This window comes from Colius striatus, chromosome 4 (genome assembly GCF_028858725.1).
Source record: "Colius striatus isolate bColStr4 chromosome 4, bColStr4.1.hap1, whole genome shotgun sequence".
NCBI lineage: Eukaryota > Metazoa > Chordata > Aves > Coliiformes > Coliidae > Colius > Colius striatus.
The window spans coordinates 10,540,706-10,563,279 of NC_084762.1; the positions used below are offsets into that span (position 1 = coordinate 10,540,706).

Genomic DNA, 22,574 nt, shown 5'->3' on the forward strand with positions numbered 1-22,574 from the left:
TAATGACTCTATTACTGTTGTTGGGTTTATGTGGCAAAGTAAACAAATATGAATTAAAGTTAGTGTAATTTTCTTTAATCAACTCAGCCATATTTATTTGCTATCTAAACTGAGAATAAGTTCCTACAAACCACATGGGGTGACTTCAAGGAACAGAAAATGCATTTTTTTCCCCCATTCTAGAGCTTATCTAAATGCTTTAATTTCTGTAGCCCAGTTTGGCAATAATTTCTAACTCAAGGAGGAAAAGTTGTGACCCCTCTGACTTCTAGTTGAGGTTGCATTTAAGGGTGAAAGTGTGTCCACACTAATTTGTTGGTTTACCTTTATTCATGGCTTCATAATTTTATGTTGGAATTTTGCAGAATCATTAGAGATTAACAGGTTTCTGATACATCAGAAGAGGCATACTCAATCACCTACCAGAGTTTGCTATCCAGAGTGCTGGGCAACTTATTTACTTTTTTACCTATAGGTTTTCCCTCTTCCAAAAAACCTGTTATCAATAATTGCCTACTCATCTAACAGGTCAAATTTCCATTTGCACTTTTTTCCAGAGTTATAGAAAATTCAAGTATGTTATAGAATGGATGAACATATTTTGTCTATTTCAGAAGAAGAAAATACCAGAAATATCAGAGATTTCATGGGTCTCTCACTATGATACTTTCTTCTCCTCTCTCTTTATTTTAAAAGGTAGGGATAGAATCTGAGTGCTTCTATTTCTCATTGATGACAAAGAAACAGGGCTAGTAAAATGCAGTATCTCACACAAACACTTGACAGGTCATTTTAGCATGAATGGAATGCTATTATACCTTAAAATCCACCACAGTGGTTTTCTAATACATCTGTATCTCTCTCCCAAGAAACATCTCCTAATAGTAATTTTGTATTGAATAGTGGCAAAATGTTCCTTTTTTCATCCAAAAGAACACTCAGAATCACAAGTTTTAACTCAACCCTCCACTCCACCTCTCACATCCTCATTCACTGCAATGTAGCTCATCAGATGCTTAACCTTTTCACTGTATTAGACAAGCATGCTCAGCAGCTTATAAAATATACCTGTTCTGGCCTTTGACCTAACTCTTGCCTGATGTGCTGAGCACAGAGGGAAAGCAGCTTGTGAAACCTGTGGGCTGGAACAACTCATGAGAAAAAAGGTAAAGAGGGTATCTTTACCCTCCCATTACTCCTTTCAAAGTTAGCATCATTCGGCTCATCAACATGACAGACAAATCATGATTCCGGATATATTTATACCATTTGGATGTAGCATCAGCGTTTGCTGATGATCTATGTGAAATGAAGGATTTTAATGGAAAAATATACATTACAGCTGCATTATATTCTGAAGAATAAAACCTTACACAAAAAATAAGGATCTAATTCTCCTGGAGACCTCAGAACAGATATGAGCATCAGACTAGAGGTGTACCTTCTATATTTTCTTCACTAATCTACTGTAAAAGTGTCTGTCAAAAGAACTTCAAAATTTTGCTATGAAAGCATTTTGACACTCCAGTTAGGCAATAAAAAGGATTTTTCTTCTCAAAAGTGAAGGCTCTGCTTATTCAGAGTACAACTCCATTCCACATGATTTCCCACTATAGTTTAGAGATTACACACTGGGAATTACGTCTTCTTAGCTAATGCTTTATACAGAACTGTAAAATATGTCTGTATGCTCTGAACATCACTCTGTAAACCTCGCCTCTTTTCTGTTATCAGAAATTAGGATCATTGCATTTGGGAAATCCAAGTGTAGTTTTATTTCAAAATATCTTCTTTTGTTTTTCTCTCTTTTCAAATATATTTACAATAAAAAAGTTGTAAAGTTATATATCAAAGAAAAGCTGAAGGGAAATACTTCAAACTGTCTCTCTGAAGACAAATTTTTAATGTTTAATGAGGCCGTTCGATAAAACATGTCTGTTGAGAATGCAAATCTGTAGGCATGACTTGCCATAGTTTGCTGCACTGCTAAACTCTCGAATAGATCGATACTGAACAAAAAGTAAAAGAACTGAAAAAACAATGAAGTTTAATGAACACAAAACTTTCTGCCTAACTAAACTAACTCTTAAAATTGTCTTAAAGTGCTAACAACTCTACACAACCTGTTTGTATCGTTCTGTGTTAAGAAATAGAAGTTTCAACAAGAAATCAACATTTCGTGTCATAGAATCATAGAATGGTAGGGTTGGGAGGGACCTTTAGAGATCATTTAGTTCAATCCCCCTGCTCAAGTCGCATAGGAACATGCCCAGGTGAGCCTTGAAGACCTCTAAGGAAGGAGATTCCACATCCTCCCTGGGTAGTCTGTGCCAGGGCTCCCTCACCTGAACAGTGAAATAGTTTTTTTCTTAATGTTTAAATGGAACCTTTTGTGTTCCAGCTTCATCCATTACCCCTTGTCCTGTGGCCAGATACCATCAAAAAAAGGGATATCCCAACCTCCTGACACCCACCATTTATAAACTTGTAAATATTAACGAGATCCCCCCTCAGTCCCCTTTTCTCCAGACTAAACAGCCCCAGTTCCTGCAGCCTTTCCTCATAAGGAAGATGCTCCAGTCCTCAGATGATCTTGGTGGCCCTGTGCTGGACTCTCTCCATAAGTTCTCTGCCCCTCTTGAGCTGGGGAGCCCAGGACTGGACGCAGGGAACCCAGAACTGAATACTATATCACCAATACAAGTCCTAATTGTAGAAAATGTCAATGTTATTTTGTCAACTATCTTATTAGAAGATAAACATCAAACAATACCCCAAAATAGTGACTTCTCATAGAAATCATGTTTATAAACACCATGAATATGGTCTTCTAGATTATCTGAAATTTTAACTACCTAACATTATTATACCTTGGAAAGAAATTCAGAGAAGTCCAGTTATTTTTTTAAGCAGAATTATTTATTTGGAATACTATTCTCATGCATGACTTCAACACTAGCAAAAATAATATGCAATATTTCAATTATTTTGATGCTATCTAAGCAGATCTGGAAGGGCTTTTACTGAAAGAAAAATGTTTATATTTCCTTTTACATAATGATAACTCTTTCATAAACCTTAAAGCAGCATGGTTATAACTCTCAATGAAACTGAGGATTTTTACACTGCAGAGGTAATAATTTCCAATATAAACCCTGGCTCTTGAGCCGACTTCTAGGAAAAAAGTGTTTTCTTTCAGCTCTTTCAGCATAGTACATAAAGCATAAATAATATGTTCACTTTGTATCACAGTGAACACTGTGATCTAACACTTGGCAAGTAACAAAACTTATTTTTACTTTCTTATCAGTGATATAAAAAGAAAAAGTCAGTAAGGCCCTACATCTTCCACAAGCAGAGCAAGAAAGGTTTAACTTCTGGGAAAAATACCTCCTTACTGAGGAGACAAACAAGAATTTGCTGCTGAAACTAAACAGCAGAACGAAGATAAAAAATCCTACTGGCCACTCAGCATGAGTGCTGTTACTGAGACAGGAACAATGAAAGATCTTTAAATGACCATCTGAAAAAGTGTAGGACTTTTTTAAAGTAGTGAAGCATCCTTAGGAATTGATAAAATAACATCAACAAGTTCTGTTGCGTATAGACTCCACAGCTAAATGTCAAAAACCATCCTAATTACAGAACTAATAAAAATGGTATAGTTATTTCCATTATTTGACACTGAGAATGCATCCTGTGGAAGTAATAATAGAATTAGTCTTCCTGAGACTGCAGACAATAAAATGCTTTCAGTATGCAACAAACACAAACAAATCAATAAGGGGAAAAGAAAATATTGATAAAAAAATTTCCAATGAAAATATAATATATGCCTACAGCACATTGTCTGTATGGTGGCATATGAAAATTCAGTTTTATCCACACAGGAAAGCTTTGTGGAATATGTATTTTAATTATTTACCTCAGGTATAACCAGTAAAGTATTTAATTTCTAAAACACATGTATTAATGCTTTATGTTTTTGCTAAAACTTTCTTGGTTTGCCGTAATTCACTCTGGTTTGTAACTCCAAATGACATCCCAGACTAACTATTCAAATTGTTCTTTGGAAAACAGTAACTTGTATAATGCAGTTGTACAGTTAATACCAAGATTTAGGCTACTACAGATTTATAACTAATGTCTCTATAAGAATACTGCATTTTGAGAGGATAAGAGAACTTTTATAGATAGAATGATCAAATAAAAAGTAATGATATTAGCTGCTTCTGACTTTGAGGGTAGCATTGATTTCCTTTCCCCCTATGCATAAAATAAAAGGCTTCCAAGGGGAATTAAAATGGTCTTCATTAAAGACAAAGGAAACTGAAGACAGTGCAAGACAGAGTTATGCATTTCTAGAGATAGATAAAGGAAATGAATTTCACATCAGGACAGTTTGTGGTGTGATGACAGACAACTGAGATAAAACTTTAGATGCTACTGAAATTAACTGCAACTTTAACAGTAAAGGTCTGTGCCACAATGAATTATCGAAAGACAACTGAAGAGGTTTTACAGAGGCCCACAATATTTTTAGGGCAGTCTCTATGCCCCCACTGTAGTAATTCACAGAAAGGTGTATTGCTCATTTCTTCTGGGAATTGTATTTCCAATAGTGTGCTTAGATGATTAGTGAACTCTACATTAAAACCAAGTCCTATTATATGCATTAGCATTAGTATGTAGATGGAATGCAGGCCTACATGTTTGTAGTTCTGAAGAAGCAAAATATGAGCTCTTTTGGATGCAAATGAGGAGACAAAAGAAAGATGTTTCCCTTTTTATCCTTTCTTGCTGCAAGACAGTAATAGGCATTTAGTCTCACAGACCAGATAAGAGTTTGTTTACCACACCGAAAAAATGCTTAGAGGTCTTCCCATCTTCAAAGAGACACCTGAAATAACACATTGTGGGAGAACTTGGAAAAGAGGAGAGAACCCGAAAGGGAGAAAAGTGCTATCAATACTTAAGAAGAACAAAGTGGTAGAACAAGACAATTATGGTGCAGACAGGTAGATTATTTTTCAGAATATCATGTGTGGAAGACATTTTGAGAAGAAAATCAAGAAACTATTTATATATGTCAGTGTAGTGGCAGTGATAGTAAGAGAAAGAATGAGGAAGAAGTAATAAAGTCAGAGGAAAAGAAAGAGAATAGGGATTTTTTTTTAACATCCCTTTAAAACATGACATTTGGTAAACTTGAGAGGCCATTTAATACAATCTCCTTTTGCATGGGAAGTAGGAAAGGAGAGTTATTCTCTACTTTATAGAAGATTCATTGATTTAAGTCAATGAAGAAGCCACTGATCTAAAAATCAGTCTCTATTTCCAGTCTGTCCCAGGCTATGAACTCCATGGCTCAGGAGTAAGATGAAATCTATTTTGCTCTTTCCAGGACTGGTATGATAATGACATGTTTGCAAATATTTAATGCACCACACTTCATTTACATGTGCAAGAAAAGAATTGTAGATGTGTTTGGAATACACTATTTTTACTGGTGCAGCTGTAATGGAAGCTGTGGGTTTGATCCATTTAGTCTGCCCACACAAAACATTTCTTTGCATCACATGCAGTTCAAACAGTATGCAGACTTCCACAGACTCAAGTTCCCTCATCACACAACCATATATGTCTGAACTAAGCATTATAATGTCAGATGCTACCACAGAAGATGAACTGAATGCAGATTCCCAGTTTAATTTCACCCATCTACACTAGGAAAGCTGTACAAAGTACCTTCCTACCAAAAATATTCATATTAACAAGATATCACCTTTGACTTTCCAGTGTCAAACAAAGTATCCTTCTCTTATTTTCTGATCTATTCAGATAACTCTAAATAGTAATGATAACTGATATAAAGTGATCAAGTGGTGACAAGCCATTAATATTCAATGCCAACACTAATTCATTCTTACACTTGTGATCAATACTGTTATGACAGTTGAGTAACTACGTGTATTTTAATATTTTCCCTTTTTATTTTTTTAAATTCTCCTCTGTAGAATGCAAAGTCTATGACCTGCTTATTAGCCAAACAGGAAGGAGAGGAGAATAAATTATCCGCTTTTCAACTTGGGAAAGTTACGTCTTGGGCTCGGAGGTCGTTCCTTAGACGAGGTGTTTAGGGATTTGGGGAGAAAGGGAAAAATGTGTGTTCATGAGGTAAGTATCTGTACCATCCATTCAGTAACAAAGTACAGCAGACGTATTCCACAAAGACTAGTCTTGACAGTTGGGTAGTGGAATGAGGATACGTGAATACATCCTGTTTCTGGAGTGCAAAGTACCATTTGTCCAGGAGTGTGTGTTAAAGTGTTCAAGAATACAAGTGACCCTCTTCTACAGTCAATATGTGTGCACACCATTTTCTTCGTATGAATGTAACGTACAAGCCTGCACTTGATGTCTTATCAACTTTTTTCAGCTGTAATAACTTTTATGTACAATCAATGATACAATAACATGTCATAACTGTCAAACAGTATGTGACCTTCTCACCTGTGAAAAGACTGTTGAATAGAACAATTTGTTTTCCTTACCCATTTCAGACATCTCTGGCACAGTAACAATGTATGGTCCATCTGTAAATTTTGGCGCGTTGTCGTTGATATCCTGCACTTTGATAATAAATTCAGATTCAGGCTCAAGTGGCTTGTTTGTCCGTCTGTCAATAGCTTGGGCATGAAGCACATAGTGTGTCTTCTGCTCTCGATCCAGGCTTTTGGTTGAATGGATGTCTCCAGTTGTGTCATCGATAATAAATATAGTCCCTGCCCCTTCTCCAGTAAGAATGTATTTGACTGATCCATCACCTTTGTCAGAATTGGAGTGCAGCTGTAGAATATATACACATAAAATCATATTAAAATTAAGAAAAGGTTATTGCATATAAGATATCAAAACTATAATTTTACTGTTAGCATCATTCTACTTAGTTTTTAACCTTTCCACATCTTGCCATAGTTCTTCACACTCTATTTCTGGCAAGTCAATTCGGGGTCGCTTCCACCCAGCACAGTCCGTGTTTTAACCTGGGATCTCCCACATTCTATATCCATTTTAGAAAACTGCTCTCAGTCAAGAATATTCTAGTAACTCAGGTGCTTTTTATTTGGCTTTAAGTCTTTCTGGTCATTATCTTACAGCACTCACTGCTAGAAACCCTGCCTTAAGCAGTAAGCCTGGAGCAGTCATGCTGAGGATTGCTTGCTTCAATGACTGTAATTCAGTCCCCCCGCCCCAACCCCCTCCTGCCTATGTTATCTTCTGTAGCCCCAAGCAAAGCAGAAGCAGAATGCCAGATATTTTTAATCAATGGAACACAAGGCATCAGTTTCCCTAGTCGTTTCCATTCTCACTTCAGAAACCATTTAGAGTTACACAGAAAGAAAATAATACTTTTGGAAGTACAAATCATCTTGTTTTCTGACTTAAATCATAAGGCACAGGAGGTGCTGATATTTTCTTATTCTCTCCTTGTACCTTCTGTGCCAGGTCTTTATTGTGCTTTTCGTAAAAGGAATAAGCATATGGGGTTTGATGTAATTTTTCATCTTGTGTATTAAATCTATGAAATTACGGTGTTGCATGTAACTTATCTCCTGTCCTGTGGGGAGAAATTGGGATGAGGAAGTATAATAAAATTAAGATTGTCAGTTCATATAAACTTCAGTGTAGCCTCAGTCAATGTACCACATATACTTACCTGAGCCACAAGAAGATTTGACTGAATAACCAAAGGGAAGGGAAAGGGAAAAGTTTTTGCCTTTATAGGACAGAAGAACAGTCATACATCTACTACACCACTTTAGTGACAGGCAAAATTGAGGTTAAATCACTACTTATCCTCATAACACTGTATTCTGTTAACAAAGGAATATTTCACTCAATGTAAAATGCCAGGGATCCAAACTTTCTATAATGTCAAAATGTTCTCTGAAGTGACTTATCCCTAAAAACAAGAATAGTAGGCATTCTGGTATATCAGCAAACCAGGGTTAGAATTATAGTTTTTCAGAAAATAGAAATGTTTTTTCTTTTGCTGCAGGTTCCCTTTTGGAAAAAAAAAAAAAAGGAATCCTAATTGTTAGTGTTTGCAAATGTTAATATTTTCCTCAGAAAGATTGTTTCCAGTTTATGGAAAGAAACCCAAACAAACAACAAAACAAACAAGAAACTTAGGAGAAAAATTGTATGTCCAGGAAAATCACAAATGTCATGAGTTTATAAAGCTATGAGGAAGTAAAGTTAAAACCACTCCAAACTGGAAAATATCAGAAGAATCTCCATTCTCATTCTCTCCTTTCAACTCTGCATGTGTATGTGTAAAAGCATACTCAGATATATCATACAGAGATCCCAGCAAAGCCCACTGGATTTATAACTGAAATTATGAAAGTATGAACCTATAAGAAACTGGCTATTCGGCTCAGTAAGAAATCAACAGAATAAGAAAGTGCTGTAGAATGTAAGAAGAATTTAAGAACACTGAAGCCCATTCAGAAATTCACTGTAAATATTTGGAAAAATTAATAACATCACATTTTTTTGTTGTGAAGAAATGAGTATTTGTATTTGTCATCAGTGAAGAAAATCCAGGTACATTTTGAGTCAGGGGGCTACATATAACAAGTAATAAAAGTCAAGAAACACAAAAGATTCTCAGGTCACTTTATGGCCAACTACTTATATGTTATTCCTGCTAAATATCATACTTCAATTGAAAAATGCAGGCAGGAATGTCATTAGAATTATCTGGATATTAATAAACGTCAAAAGCCTTGAAATTGCAGCTGGGTCTTGTACCCTGCAGTTGTCAGGCAACAAATGAAAACAAAAGAAAGCTAAGACAAGTTCCTGCTTTTTTAATTCCTGGTGTTTCTTATGTTGTTTGAAATATTACACTTTAATTTGCATCTTTTAATTTCTAATGCAGAATTTTAAACTCAAGAGGATTTCTCACAACAGTTTTATTGCATACAAAAGGGCTTTTCCTTTTTCAGCTTATATTTCAGTTTTTCTGTAAAGATTAAACAGCTGTTTGTCTTCTTTAATTCTTCCATCTCAGTACAAATTGACCCAAGTTGAAAAATATCAAGGCTTCTCTCAAATGCTTATTTGCAATATGTGTTTGTGCTGAAGAGAGCCCCTGGGAATCTCTGCTTAAGCAATGTCTATCAGATTAATGAGAGATTCAGGTCCCTGAGCATGGCACACTTTCTTTTTCTTGTGTACTATGAAATCATCTAACAAGTGGTTTATTTGACAAAAGCATTTCTAACTAGAATAAGCGTTAATTCACCACATAGGGATACATGGTTTGGGAGACCGTATGTCTGTAGCTATGCCTATGATGATTTATAGAAGACAACACAGGAGCAAAATCTGGCTGATCAATACTGGACTGTCTCTACTTGGGACTGCTGCAACTATTCCTCTTTCAGATTAATCTGATTGAGAGTAGGATGCTGCTAAGCAATGCAGATTCTAGCCAAGCCATGCTCTGTTCACCAGTTCAGACCTAACTTGTGTGACCTGGCTAAGTCATCTCAACCCAGATCCCTAGAGATAGTATAGATGATTCATTTCACTGATGTGCTGCCACCTCTGCCAATGACTACTGCAAGAACACATATACATTAGAGGATGAGATACTCACACACTGTAGTAATGTGAATAAATGGCTTTGATAAACACAAAATGTGGTGTTATTTTTCCCCTGCTGTGCCATTCAGAGACAGAATGTTGGAATGTTGTGAGAGTCTCTTAATTTAAAAAGAAATACAAACGCATTGCAAACTGAAACATGATTACTCATAATGTTGAGATGAGTAATGAGCATGAGAAAGAAATACAAGGGAAATATGCCAAACATTAGAACACAGCTCTCTGATTTCTCTATCAGAGGTTTTATCTATGACTATGAAAACATCACTGAAAGTCTTTCAGTAGTTCTTAGTTTCTATGACAGTCCACCTCATCTGATGACTATAAATTGATCCATGATATTTTTTAACTACTACTTAAAGAAGCTTTTTTCTTTCCCTTTTTAAATGATTTTAACTTTTTTTCTCTAAGTAACATCACCTTAGACATTCAAACTTCAATTTAAAAACAACTTTCCAGACCAGTGTTTGCCTAGTTAACCACTAGAGACCAATACAGTTCACATTCACCACTTGGCCCTCCCTAGCCTCCCAGGGCTCCACCTACCCTGCCCACAGCTCACTATAGTCCCAAAAGACACCAGCCCCTGCCAAAGTGATGTTACACAACGCCAGTCTCCAGCCCAGCAATGGGTTATCAGAGCTGGGCCCAGCTGTGGCCCGGCCTCCCGAAGGACATGCCCAATGCCCAGGGCTGGGGCTGCCCCAGTGGCCCCTGGCTGCCCTGCCACGACCTATCTGTGGAACTCCTCAGTGCCCCAGCCCCAGGGAGCTGCCTCACTCTGTAGCTTCCTGAGGACAATGTCTCCAATCATACACCTTCTGGCCAGTGTAGGATTCTGAATTCCTTGTGGAAATGCAGTTTCCACCCTAAGTGATAAGTTGGCTTCTGAAAACACTATTTATTGCTGCTGATTTGGTTATGCTTGTAACGAGAATGCACCTATTAAATATTCTGAAGTTGTCCACAACCATAAGCCAACAGAAAGCATTTAATTTTAATCCCCTGTTGGGCATTATTCCTTCATTTCTTTGAATTTTTAGAGAAAGAAGAAATAGAAAATAATAGTTGAAGAGCATATCTGGAATGTCAGCTTTATCAGCCCAGCAAGCTTCACTTCTTGACATATTTAATAATAGTTTGGATTCAAGATGATTTATGACGGTTCCTCAATCTTTAACCAGCCTACGTCAGCAGTGTATGACTGATTTTGCAGAATAGCAACCAAGGTGTCCTTACTTTGCTAAGACTTAAACGTTTCTTCTTCTGTAAGTCCACTTACATGCTTACTTCACTTTTAGCATTCCTGCAGAAACTGTAGAAGGGCAACATTGTCCAAAGGCATGATTTGAAGAGGTATTCCAAACATTTCAGCTAATGAGTTTTCTTTATATTCTTATAGTAATTTTGATACTACAAGTCTTTAAATATAATTTGCTGCATCAGCATATTAACTGCCCAGCTAATGCAATATTGTTACTGCCAGTAACTGCAAAGTGATCGGGTGGATAAAGCCTAATCACAAAATTACTGCTTAGCTACTGGCCTTATTCACTACCATTCACCTTCATACATCTTTTACTAAATAGATTGTTTTAGCTAATGATCAGTCACATTATACATGCAAACATTTAAGCATGTAGACTTGTGAAGCAAATGACCACAAATGGGCAGAAACTATTGGCCCGTGTGGAAGTGGGGATCAACAGGAAAAAATCACACAAATATGCATTACAAAACCAATTAAAAAATAGAAGGCAACATCCTGCTACTGCTGAGAGTACAGGATGCTAACAGCTCAGTGAACACCATGCTTCCCCGTGCTTGCCTAAGGAAGACAAGCTGGGACTAGGAATCAATGAATGACCAGAAGAATGAGAAAGAAGTTTGGACAGAAGAGGAGCAGCTGTAAAGAAGATGTGCCTATTAGTGGTTTAATTGTGCAACTGCTTCCCCTCGTGCTTTAACTGAACAATTTGTTGTGTTGTGTGTGTGGCATTTTAAGTGGACTAGTAATTACTTTTACAATATTTTAATTGGACTAACAATAAATTCTTGGTTCTCTGCTGTTCTGTTGGAAACAAAAATTATTAAGAGGTTCCCATACAGGTGTTAAATTCAAATGTGAGACTGGTCTGAAAAACAATCAAGTCTTGTTGCATTAACATAATTAATTTAATCATAGAAAAAGTGGTTTTACGCATATAAACTTAAATGATTTTGATATAAATGCAGACAACTTGAAACTTACTGGTGATATAATAATAGGCACAGAATAAAATAATAGGCACAGACTTCCAAAAGTAAAAACTAAGTGTTAGCAGTGACACTACGATTCTGTCTTTTGAGTAAAGTATTGTCTTATACTTGGGGAGCAGTACCTTCTTTCAAGCATATAATAGCAGAATCTCTCCTTCTCAATTCTGTTGTCATTGCAATTAATTTAACCAGACAAGAGGGCTCCCACACAGCACTACCACAGCAAAGTCTATCAGTGAGTGCCCAGCCTTGAGGAGTGCCAAAATTATTCCAAACAACACAAGCTGTGAGCTTTAGCAAAGCACAGAAGAATGTATTAGAAAAGAATGCATGCATATTACTTTACTTTTGTTTAATGCTTCACTACAAACAAAATGTAGACATGTAAAAAGATGTAATGGTCCAATACTAAGTAAAAAATATTTCAATCTTCTCTCTAATAAGAACTGCAATTGTGTTGACTTCTTTTGATATCTACATAGACACAACATGTAATTTAAAAGAAATGATCCAACAACTTAGTAGTAGCGAAAACCACATGAAAGATGATTCAGAATGGTGAACACCACAAAAATGAGAGTCTAGCTGATACTACTGAAATGTTCATTGCACCTATACAGTAAAAGCATCCTCAAATTTGTCACAGATTTGCTTCCCTTGGTCTGAGCTATACAATATGTTTTAATGAAATACACTGCTATGGGCAATGTCACACCTTTTGATGGAATTCTCAGAGGGAATCATTAGCCCAGGAGATAAGTGTATTATCCATAGCAGTGTCCACAAATCGAGAAGAAGCTATTCCACATCCTTGTCAAAGAGAGGAAGAAAATACAGAATTGCAATTGCCCCCATCTGCTGAATGGATTTTCGGAGATGGAAAAAAATAATTGAGTTGCAATCATCCAGGAAAAACACAACTCAAACAGTATTACCCACACGGTGTAACACTGCAGAATACCAACATCTGTTCCTGCAAGATGTGCTTATCTAAAGTCCACTCCTTTGCTGTGGCTTTTGGGGAGACAGAGTAATGGAAGAAGTGTGCAGGTGCAATATGCAATCACATCTGAAATAACATCAGTTGTACTAAAACTGACATAAGTGGTCAGCATTAGCTTCTCTTTTCCCTCTGTACAAAAGGAGGACTCCAGTGAATGACAAGAAAAGTAGAAAATGGGATTCTAAAACACCACAATAAACATTTATGTATAAAACTGTTGCTTTGTTTTCAAAGAAACACTATATAGTTTCAAGAAAAATAGAATCCAAAATTGTGCTTTCAGTGTACTATGTGTCTAAATTAACATTGAAGAAAAAATACTTCCACTCTGCAGAAGCTTTCATCTGAACTCTCTTCACATCAGTCAGCTTTTACTTCAGATGTCTTTTACTTGTAGAAATGTTACAATGGGCATAGAAACTATTCTTTTTTTCAAGAAAGTAGGATTTACACAGCATAGTTTTTTTACAGGTTTTTAAGTGCTGGACAGGCATCCTATTACAGAATACGCTAATCAAAGTCTTACAAAGGTGTAACTATGTAAATACACTTGTTTGCATGCTGCCTTTAACACATGAAGTGATCATCTGCAGGGATACTTATGCAGAATGGCCATGAGATATTAGTGTATGATAAGGGCTTCATCGTGCCATATCATATCGTATCATATCATATCATATCATATCATATCATATCGTATCGTATCGTATCGTATCACTTTTGCTTCTAAGTAAGAAAAATCATAAAAGGTCTTCATTACAGAGTTCCTACTTTTTTAGATCTCAGTCTCCTCAAAGGCCAAGTATCATTATCTCTCTTTCAAAGAGGAATAAACTGAGTTTCTCAGACTTGAACTACCACATTTACACATAAACATGAAAATTCCAACCTTAAAAATCTCAAACCAGTTTCTGATCTATCCAGCTATGATATCATTAGATGACATTGAACTCTGCAAATTCCACAGAAAGTGAGAGTGGACAGATTCCTCAAACCATAAAGAAATTGAGACTGAAGAGCCACAGAATTTCAGAACATTTCAAAATTCATTTCTTCCATGCCAGCAGAAAAGTATTAATAATAATAAAAAGGTAACTTCTGTTAGGTTTGTTTGTATGGTGGCCAAAAGTCCGGCTTCAATATGTATGAACAAGTAATTAATGAATAGGTCAATGTTACTTCACAGCATTCTGCTCTGGCAATACATGGCTCCTTTCTTGCCTCTGATATTGTATGTCACTAAGCCATGCAGAAAACTATTTCATGCTCTCTAAACAAATCTATAAAATTTAGTGGTCTCCTCACAATCCCCGTCATCATAAACTCACCTTACAATCAATAAATCTGTAATTGTGGTAATAACTTAGATTCCTGGATCCATTTGGAAGGATCATAAATTTGACTAAGTTTGAATCCAAATGCCTTGATGATGCACTGATGCACTGTTACTAAAAGAAGCCCTGGACACACTACATCACCACTGGAAGAAGAGTGTTCTGCTTGAATTTGTGTTGTTACTACATTACAATAAGAAGGTGTTATGCTGGTATAAAGCTCTTCCATAAATGTTGCCTTTCTTATCAGTGGGCACAAGCATACAGTTAAAGTGCTTCAGTTTATGGTACTACTCTCTGGCACAGGCCCTGTGAACTAGTAATTTACTTAGAACCCTAAAGAGCTGCTTTGTTTGTAAATGCCTTTCTGCTCAAGCTACATAGTCACAGATGCATTAAACCTCAAAGATGCAAAAGGCAGTCCTAGGTACCAACATCAGAACTTGCCTTATCTGGAGAATGAAGCCTGCTTTCATATGAAAGAATGTTTACTTAGGACATTGAAAAGCTCAAGGTCAGAAAACTGGTAAAAGCATACACTCTTTGAATACACTGAGTGATGCTAGAGCTTGGGGCTTGTGTATTTGTGTCAATGATGAAGTAAAACCACTGTTTCTGTTTCCACATACTGTTTCTGCAAACTTTCAACAGATGCTCTTGACTTTCATTTCTGGTGCTTGCTCAGTCAAGCTACTTTCATTACAATACTTTTCCTTCTTTTTTAATGTGCACAAAGAGAATACGAAACTCTGCTTTTCCTTTCCATTTACAGTGAAGGGGAGAAAAAGGGAACACATCCATTGTAACGGGGTCTTCCAAAAAGGAGAATACATATCTGCCCTTACAGAACAGGAATGCCAACCTACGGATGATTTCAGATTTTTCCCAATAACAAAGAACTATTAGTCCTCTAAAATTCACATCAATAAATTCCAGATTACATGTGATTCTCATGTATATAACTTCTCCCAATATTAATGGGAGTGACAGAATGAGCTCATTGGAGCACAGAGCTATAAGTTTTTCTTAGGGAAAGTCTGATTTATTTACTTCTTTGCCTGGCAGTGCTACAGAGAAATTACTGCTTATTCTATGGAAGATCTTAAGACAGCATATTCATTTTTAAGCTCAGGAAAAACAACTCTGCAGTGTACTCATATGATATTCTAAATTACTTCTTTCTCCTTTGCTCTTCCTAAATAATATTGTGAAGACAGAAATAAATGTGTGATTTTCTGATGTATTTGTGAGCCATATAAAATCAACATGAGAGAATTTCATGGCAGGGACTTACTTACTCAATTACAGAGTTTGATTAGGAAAAAAATACTATGTGGAAAGTTCAAGAACAGATAATTAATTTGCCACCTTTCTTTTTATCCTATACTTTCAAAAATCTTTCACACATTTTTGGGTTTGATGTCTTTGAAGCTCATTTGCTGATAAGATTGTGGAAAGAAAACAGGTTAGCTACTGTCCAATGGCTTTTAGCTCAGGTGAAAAAGTTGTTTCATTCTGAAGAAACTGAAATAAACCACACTAATATACATTACCAAAAAGATCATTATTTCAAAAGGATTTCACTTCTGTATTTTTGTGAGCTCCTTATCAACTCATGTTCATGCACTTTTCCAGGTAAAACAAATCCATGTTTTCATTATGGGAGCGGTGGCGGAGTTTTAAGATTTCTTTGTTACATGCTTTTTAAATATTAGAAAGTGGCATGACAATATTGAATACCAGAATATTGATTTATTGGAGTACTGATCCACTGCTTCTATAGTATTTAACACTTAAAGACATATTTGGGTTTTGCCATTTCATTTCTTTACGTGGCTTACAGCTTGTTGAGTGAAATCTAGATTTTTCTTAAAAATTGCTTCTATACAGAGTTTCCATCCCAATTCTCACAGGTGATCATTCTTACTTTGTATCTTCCTTAGAAGAGAATATGTTATTTTTCCCCGATTCCAGATACTTTTCTTCTTATAATGTAGTACTCTTGCTGTTTGCTAGAGGTGAAAAGCTTTATGTGACCCAGGAAAAGAGCCTTGCATCATGATGATGAGGAAATGTTTCCATTAATTTCTTTGAAAGGTCATTAGTGCCTCAAAATCCACTGATAATTGAGAATGACAACTATGGTACTTTTGACAGCTTTGTTCATAGTAGAACCTTATCACTAAGCCACTCCACAGATATTTAATGACTGCAATAAAAAAGTGACAAAGTGATGACTATGGTTTTACAAGTAGAAATAAAGAAATGAGAACACATCAGTCCCAGTGAATGGGAATGTAAACAACTGCCTTTAACTTTATCATGCATTTTATGAACTGTTACGAAAGCATCCTGGATCTCACAACAATGCAAACTGTGGAATTTCAAGAATCATTTTTGTGTATTTCCCTATCTCGCATGTGCATTATCAAAAAGTATCATTGCTGAGCTTAAGGTTTTTTAAGAAGGTGATCCTTACCAATGTGCAGTTTTTTCAAAGGAGCATGTTACTGCTTCTGTATTCTTCCTAGAGTCATCCTGTCCTTCATCTGTCCATAAACATCTGTACTGTCACCACCGCAAGGTTTTGATTTTAAGATGGAGTAAACCCCTCATTATTTATATTTAGTTCACTACAACTCCTAGACAAGTAAAATACCAGTTCTGAAGAAGTTAAAAACCACTTTTATGTCACAATTTATGACTGGCTGGCATTTTGACTTAACAGCATTCCTACAGAGGCCTTGTGTAATGTCCAATCTTTTTCTACTGTTTCCACCTGACAATGCAATTGCAGGTCCTGCATGATTAGCTTTTCAGCACACTACAGAGACAGAATCACAGAATCATAGAATGGTAGAAATTGGAAGAGACCTTTAGAGATCATCTAGCCCAACCTCCCTGCTAAAGTAGGTCCACCTAAAGAGCATTTCCATACTTTCACAGACAACAACCATTATTCAGTGTGGCTGACAACACACAATCTAATGAGGACAAGAAATTATATTAGACTTTTGAAATAGCCATCAAAAAGCCCAAGCCCTCCAAATTTCCAGAAAGTCACATTTAAATTCCAAATATACCTAACTGTTCCTGTGTTGTATCCATGAAATACTTGTTTCTAAAATCAGTTGTGGTATATCTTTGTATACAAGAAGAACCTATGCCCATGAATCAGGTAACCACAGATTAAGTTGTGGTATGAAATAGTATAACGTTTAATATTCTAACATATCTGAGCAACATCTTTTACATTAGAATTATTTCATAAGTTAAAAAAAAAACACATGGAAGAATGCTGAAGAATTTATCTTACACAGCTTTAGATATATGGATATTTAAAATTTAAATAAAACCTTCTCAAAGTTCCAAATTTCTCACTGGAAACAATATTTACGTTCTTTGCTGTCCATTATAAAGTGACATGTTTGATACTTGAACTTGTTTTCATTGGTCTGTGGGATAGATATACCCTGACCACAGAACTACCTTGAATTTAGCACAAGAAAAAGCTTGTTGAGAACTACTTTCTTCCCCAGTTACTCTTTGATGATCAGAGGCTCATCAATTTACTAACACAATAACGTATTCCATGTCATATTTCACACAACATTTATACTTCCCATTAAACAGTGTCCTACATTCATCTCCATCTAATTCCAACAAGGAACATTCATGTTTTCTTTCTGTGGATGTAAGGAATTCCAAATATGCTGCTCTATTCACTGCTATCACTTATTAAAATAAGTGATAAAAGTTTGTAAAACTGACCCTTCTCCGGGACCAGTATTCCAAGTACATTAAATGCCATGAACAAACTCTTCACACTTTGGGGCAATAGGCTCCTCTCCTTAGTCTTTCTTATATGTCGACATAGCAATATAGATGTCATTTGCATGAACATTTCAGTGAATTTTCTTCCCAGAGACTCTCTGACACTTCTCCTCTCTCAAAATAATGTTCAGGAAGAATAGGACTGCAATCTCTACAGCTACTGGCTCACCAGAAACAATCAGGTGCAAATGATACTGCAAAACAATATGTGTAAAATGCTAAGGAAATTAACATAAAAAGTTAATTTCAGGAAGTAATTAAAATTACCATTAATACATCTATTACTAGATATTCATGTTAGCACTACAAGGAGGTGACAATACAGAGTATCATATATGTACATCATTTGGATGTACAGGTAATTAATTAACACATTTTCCATGAAAGACTGTCTCCTTTACATTTTAGGAGTCCAGCAGCAAGTGTCTATATGGCCTAGAAGAAGAATCAGGGGTCTGATTCTGATCATCCAACATCTTTTTTCTAACCTAATTTCTCCAGTACCAGGAAGTTCATAAATATTCTGTTTCCAGCTGAAAAAGTTATTTATATATATAGCTTGACACTTCAAACACCCACTGAATATAACCTTTCACTCAGTCATCTCAAAATAAGTAAATATTACTTGTGTTACAAACATCTGATTTATGCCACATAAGGAATAATCTAACAGGTTTCTGTGTTCACTGGTGCAGTATAGCCATTAACACCAGAGTTCACGGCACCAAAGCAGACTGCTGGTTAAGTAGCAGAAATATAAATGTTTGCAAGAGCTGTATTTAAGTGATAATTTTAAACATTATTCAATCAACAGGAAATATGTTCCTTCTGACCCTAACAATTTTGTACTATGAAGGCTAAAGAAAACTGAAGCAAACGTTGGAAATGTAGTAAATATCACATTCACTGAAGGCGTGCTCAAGAAAACTCTGGAGAAAAACGGAAATGTCTTTTGTCTCCCATCCTTTCTGTTACTATAAATAAAATCTTTGTTCAGGTATAAAGCCACACCATGAAGAATTTCCTGTGTGTACATGAGGAGCAAATCTGCAGAGTAAGTATTCAGCATCCCAACAGACGTTGATGGGAGAAATTAAGCAAGAAAGACTATATTGGAACCATTCCTCTGTAAATGTGAATGACACACATTGTCTTTCATAAGAAGGATAAACTCCTGAGTTGACCTAACTTGTAGGGAAAAAAAAACCCAAACAACTCACATTCTGAGGAACAGGCACTAACCATTTTCACTGGAGTTTGGTAACACTAGCACTGAATCGGTTTTGGTTTATTTTAGAATATTTTTCTATCTGTCTGTTGACTGCTTCTGAAAGAAGTCCTATTAAATGTCTTACATCATTTATCATAATTTATGAGAAATATGTCTCAGTGGTATGGGAGATGAAAGGGAGAAGTTTTCTGAAGTGAAGAGGGCAGGCAGAGTTTTCAGAGGGGAAACAGATTTTTTTTTTTCCCCCATAGACTGTAGGTGCTTTGTTGTTGTGTTTTTACTTAAAAAAAACAGAAGTCCCACTCCTCAGCCCAGGCTATCACATTCCTATCTGATTAAACTCTCTCCTCAAGTTCTTAAGGCTGTTTGACATCCTATGTCTCGGAAACTGCCATCACGCCTCTTCACTTCCTACTGGTCTTCCTTCCTTTACTCTGTGTTCTCCTATGCATCCTAGCCTGTAACACTCACTCATTCGTACCCTCTACATGCACCACAGCTCTTGAATGAAGTTGTGGGTGGGTTTTTATGTTGACTGTACTGATAAACTAGGATGCTAAGCGCAGATGAAAATTTCAACGTCAGCTGCCGGTGCTTAAAATTTTTTGCAGAATGATATGGAGAATTCTGGGAAGGTGATTGGGTGCAATACTCTGCAGTGACTAGAGGGTTATAGAAACATATATGGCAAAAAAACCCCAACAGTGTACATTTACAGTAATATATAGGTAAATACTAATTAAGAATTATAACAATTTATACACTTGTCACTCTTGCACGATTTATCAGGAACTTTCCCAAAATTAAGGTAGTCAATGTGGAGTTTTCATTGAGTTAAATAATCAAAAGTTAAGGAGCTCTCTGTCTCAGAGCTATCTGTGTTTTGGCCTTTTCTAATCACATTCAAAGGCTCCATGGGTAGGCAACAAATGCATTTTGGGTTTAAAAACACACCTTGCACCTCTCCAACAAAATACTTGTATTTATTTCCATGAAGGCAGATGAACACCTGCGTACATACACAGCACACATGCAATCTTGTGCAAGTTGAGAAAAACAGCTTAGAAATACAAACATTTCAGCATCCTGAACTCCAATTTTCACTTTCCTTTTGAACAGAGAAGTAAGGTAATTTTCAGAAATCTACATGTATTTCTAATATAAGGAAGAATGTTTCTGTCATTCAGTCTGACATGGCTGTGACAACACATTTGCAGAAAGACACCAAGGACACAGACATTCAGTAAAGCACAGGTTTGGCTGAGGTACATTCAGTATCAAGCTGTTATTCAGAAAATTAGAATTAAAGGGCAATACTTGCTTGTGAAATTCTCAAAATGCTCAAAGAGAAGTGATCCCTTGTGAAAGAAGAATTTAATTAATGATAAAAACCCAGAAAATAATTTCATAGCCCTCAATACATTGGGATTAGCACACCTAGTTACAGATTAATTTCATTTTAGTGTCTCTGTCATTGTAATTTTGCTTGTTAGATTGCACACACCTCATGCTATGTTTTCTGAGTTCCATAATTTACTTTTTCATTTAAAGTAATTAGTTTTCAAGTCTTATTTGGTCTTAAAAATACCCTTAGGAAAAAAGAAGTCCTGTGAAACAGAAATCATAGTATCACAGAATGGTAGGGGTTAGAAGAGACCTTCAGAAATCATCTAGTCCAATTCCCCTGGTCCATCTAGATCAGGTCATGCAGGAATGTGTCCAGGAGGGCTTTGAAGACCTCTAGAGATAAACAATCAAATGTCTTTCTAATGAATATGGATTTTTTTTTACCTACCTTTGACCAGCAGTAAGCATGGTTTACTGTATGTGTATACATCTAACAAAAGATTTTCAGCTAGCTTTTAACTTCAAGTATATATTCAGTAACCAACAAAAGATTTTTGACTTCACGAATGATATTCTACTCACATCTCTTCTGGGCAATCCTCTCCAATAACAATAATGAGACTGACAATTTTGTTGATATTATCCAGTAGCCAATATCAGGGAGTGGAAAAACTTTTCTGTTCCACTCTTAAAAATATAGTTTTAAAATCAACTTGTTATTGTAATCATCTGTAAAAGTATCTTGTATAACACCTTCCTCTTCCTCCCCAGCCTGAAGTGCATCCTTTAGTTGTTCACTTCTTTAGATGATGAAAAAGTTATTCTGTGTGGTAGCAGAACACATTTTTTTCATGGCTGTGCTTCTTTGCATTGTGCAAAACAAGAAGAAAGAGTTGATATTTCAAAATCTTAGCTGGTGAGCTGACTGGACTTGATTATCCAAAATATTACCTACTAATCCAAGATTCCAAATACTTTTTTCTTTTCTAATATTCTATATGTGTGTTCTTGTCATGGTTTTCTGTGAAGCTGTTTCTGGTAAGGTGGAAGGGGTTGTAAAGATGGCACCTGTAAGAAGTTGCTTGAAACTCTCCCTAGCTCTAAGTCAGACCCACTTTTGAGGCTGAACCAATTAGGCACCTCCACAATCACTTTTTTAAGAAGATGACAGAAGAGGAGGCTTCTTCCCGTTCCTTCTTATTCTATCCCTTCCTTTCCGGCTGGTGGTGGTGCAAGGAGTGGGAGGAGAGAGAGAAGCAACCATGCGGACTCCCAGGTCAGTGAGGAAAGAGAGGAGGAGGTGTGCTGGAGCAGAGACGCCCCTGCACCAGAGGACTGGTGAAGCTGAGATGAGTTTGCACTTCATTGAAGCGCAGTGACTATGGCCGGAGGAGGCCATGTCCCGTGGGAGGGGTCTTGTATCTGCAGAAGCTACAGCTGTAGGGAAGAACTCATGCCAGAGAAGTTCGTTAAGGGCTCTGTCCTCAAGGAGGGACCCAGGGAAGAACGCCAGGAGCAGGGGAAGAATGCCAGGAGTCATCCTCATCTGACAAGAGAGAAGTGGCAGAGCCCATCTGTGAGAGACTGACCACATCCCCCATTCCCTGCCCCCTTGAGCCATTGAGGAGGAGGTGGTATAGATATCGGGAGGGCCTGGGAGGAAAAGAGGGATGGGGGAGGGAGATCTTAAAGCGCTGGTTGTAATTTTCTTATCATCCAGCTCTCTTTTAGCTTATTGTTCTGTTTCTTGTAGGTAGTAGAATAAACTTTCCTTACTTTCCTCTCTATGTCTCCAGATGCTGCCTCTCTCCACTGCTACCCTTTCCTCAGAACACAACTCCTCAAGGCAGAGCATACTCTTCCTATCTTTTCAAGAAAAAAAATT

The 22,574-nt window shown here is 36.6% G+C and overlaps 1 protein-coding gene across 3 annotated transcripts in view; it reads right to left on the reverse strand.

Moving 5' to 3' along the window:
- Positions 1–22,574, reverse strand: part of CDH18 (cadherin 18) — a 151,103-nt gene that overhangs the window by 111,126 nt on the left and 17,403 nt on the right. For all 3 annotated transcript variants that reach the window (XM_061994609.1, XM_061994608.1, XM_061994611.1), the window contains exon 2: positions 6,555–6,849. In XM_061994609.1, the coding sequence (XP_061850593.1) occupies positions 6,555–6,849 (295 nt within the window). The remainder of the gene's footprint in view (positions 1–6,554; positions 6,850–22,574) is intronic.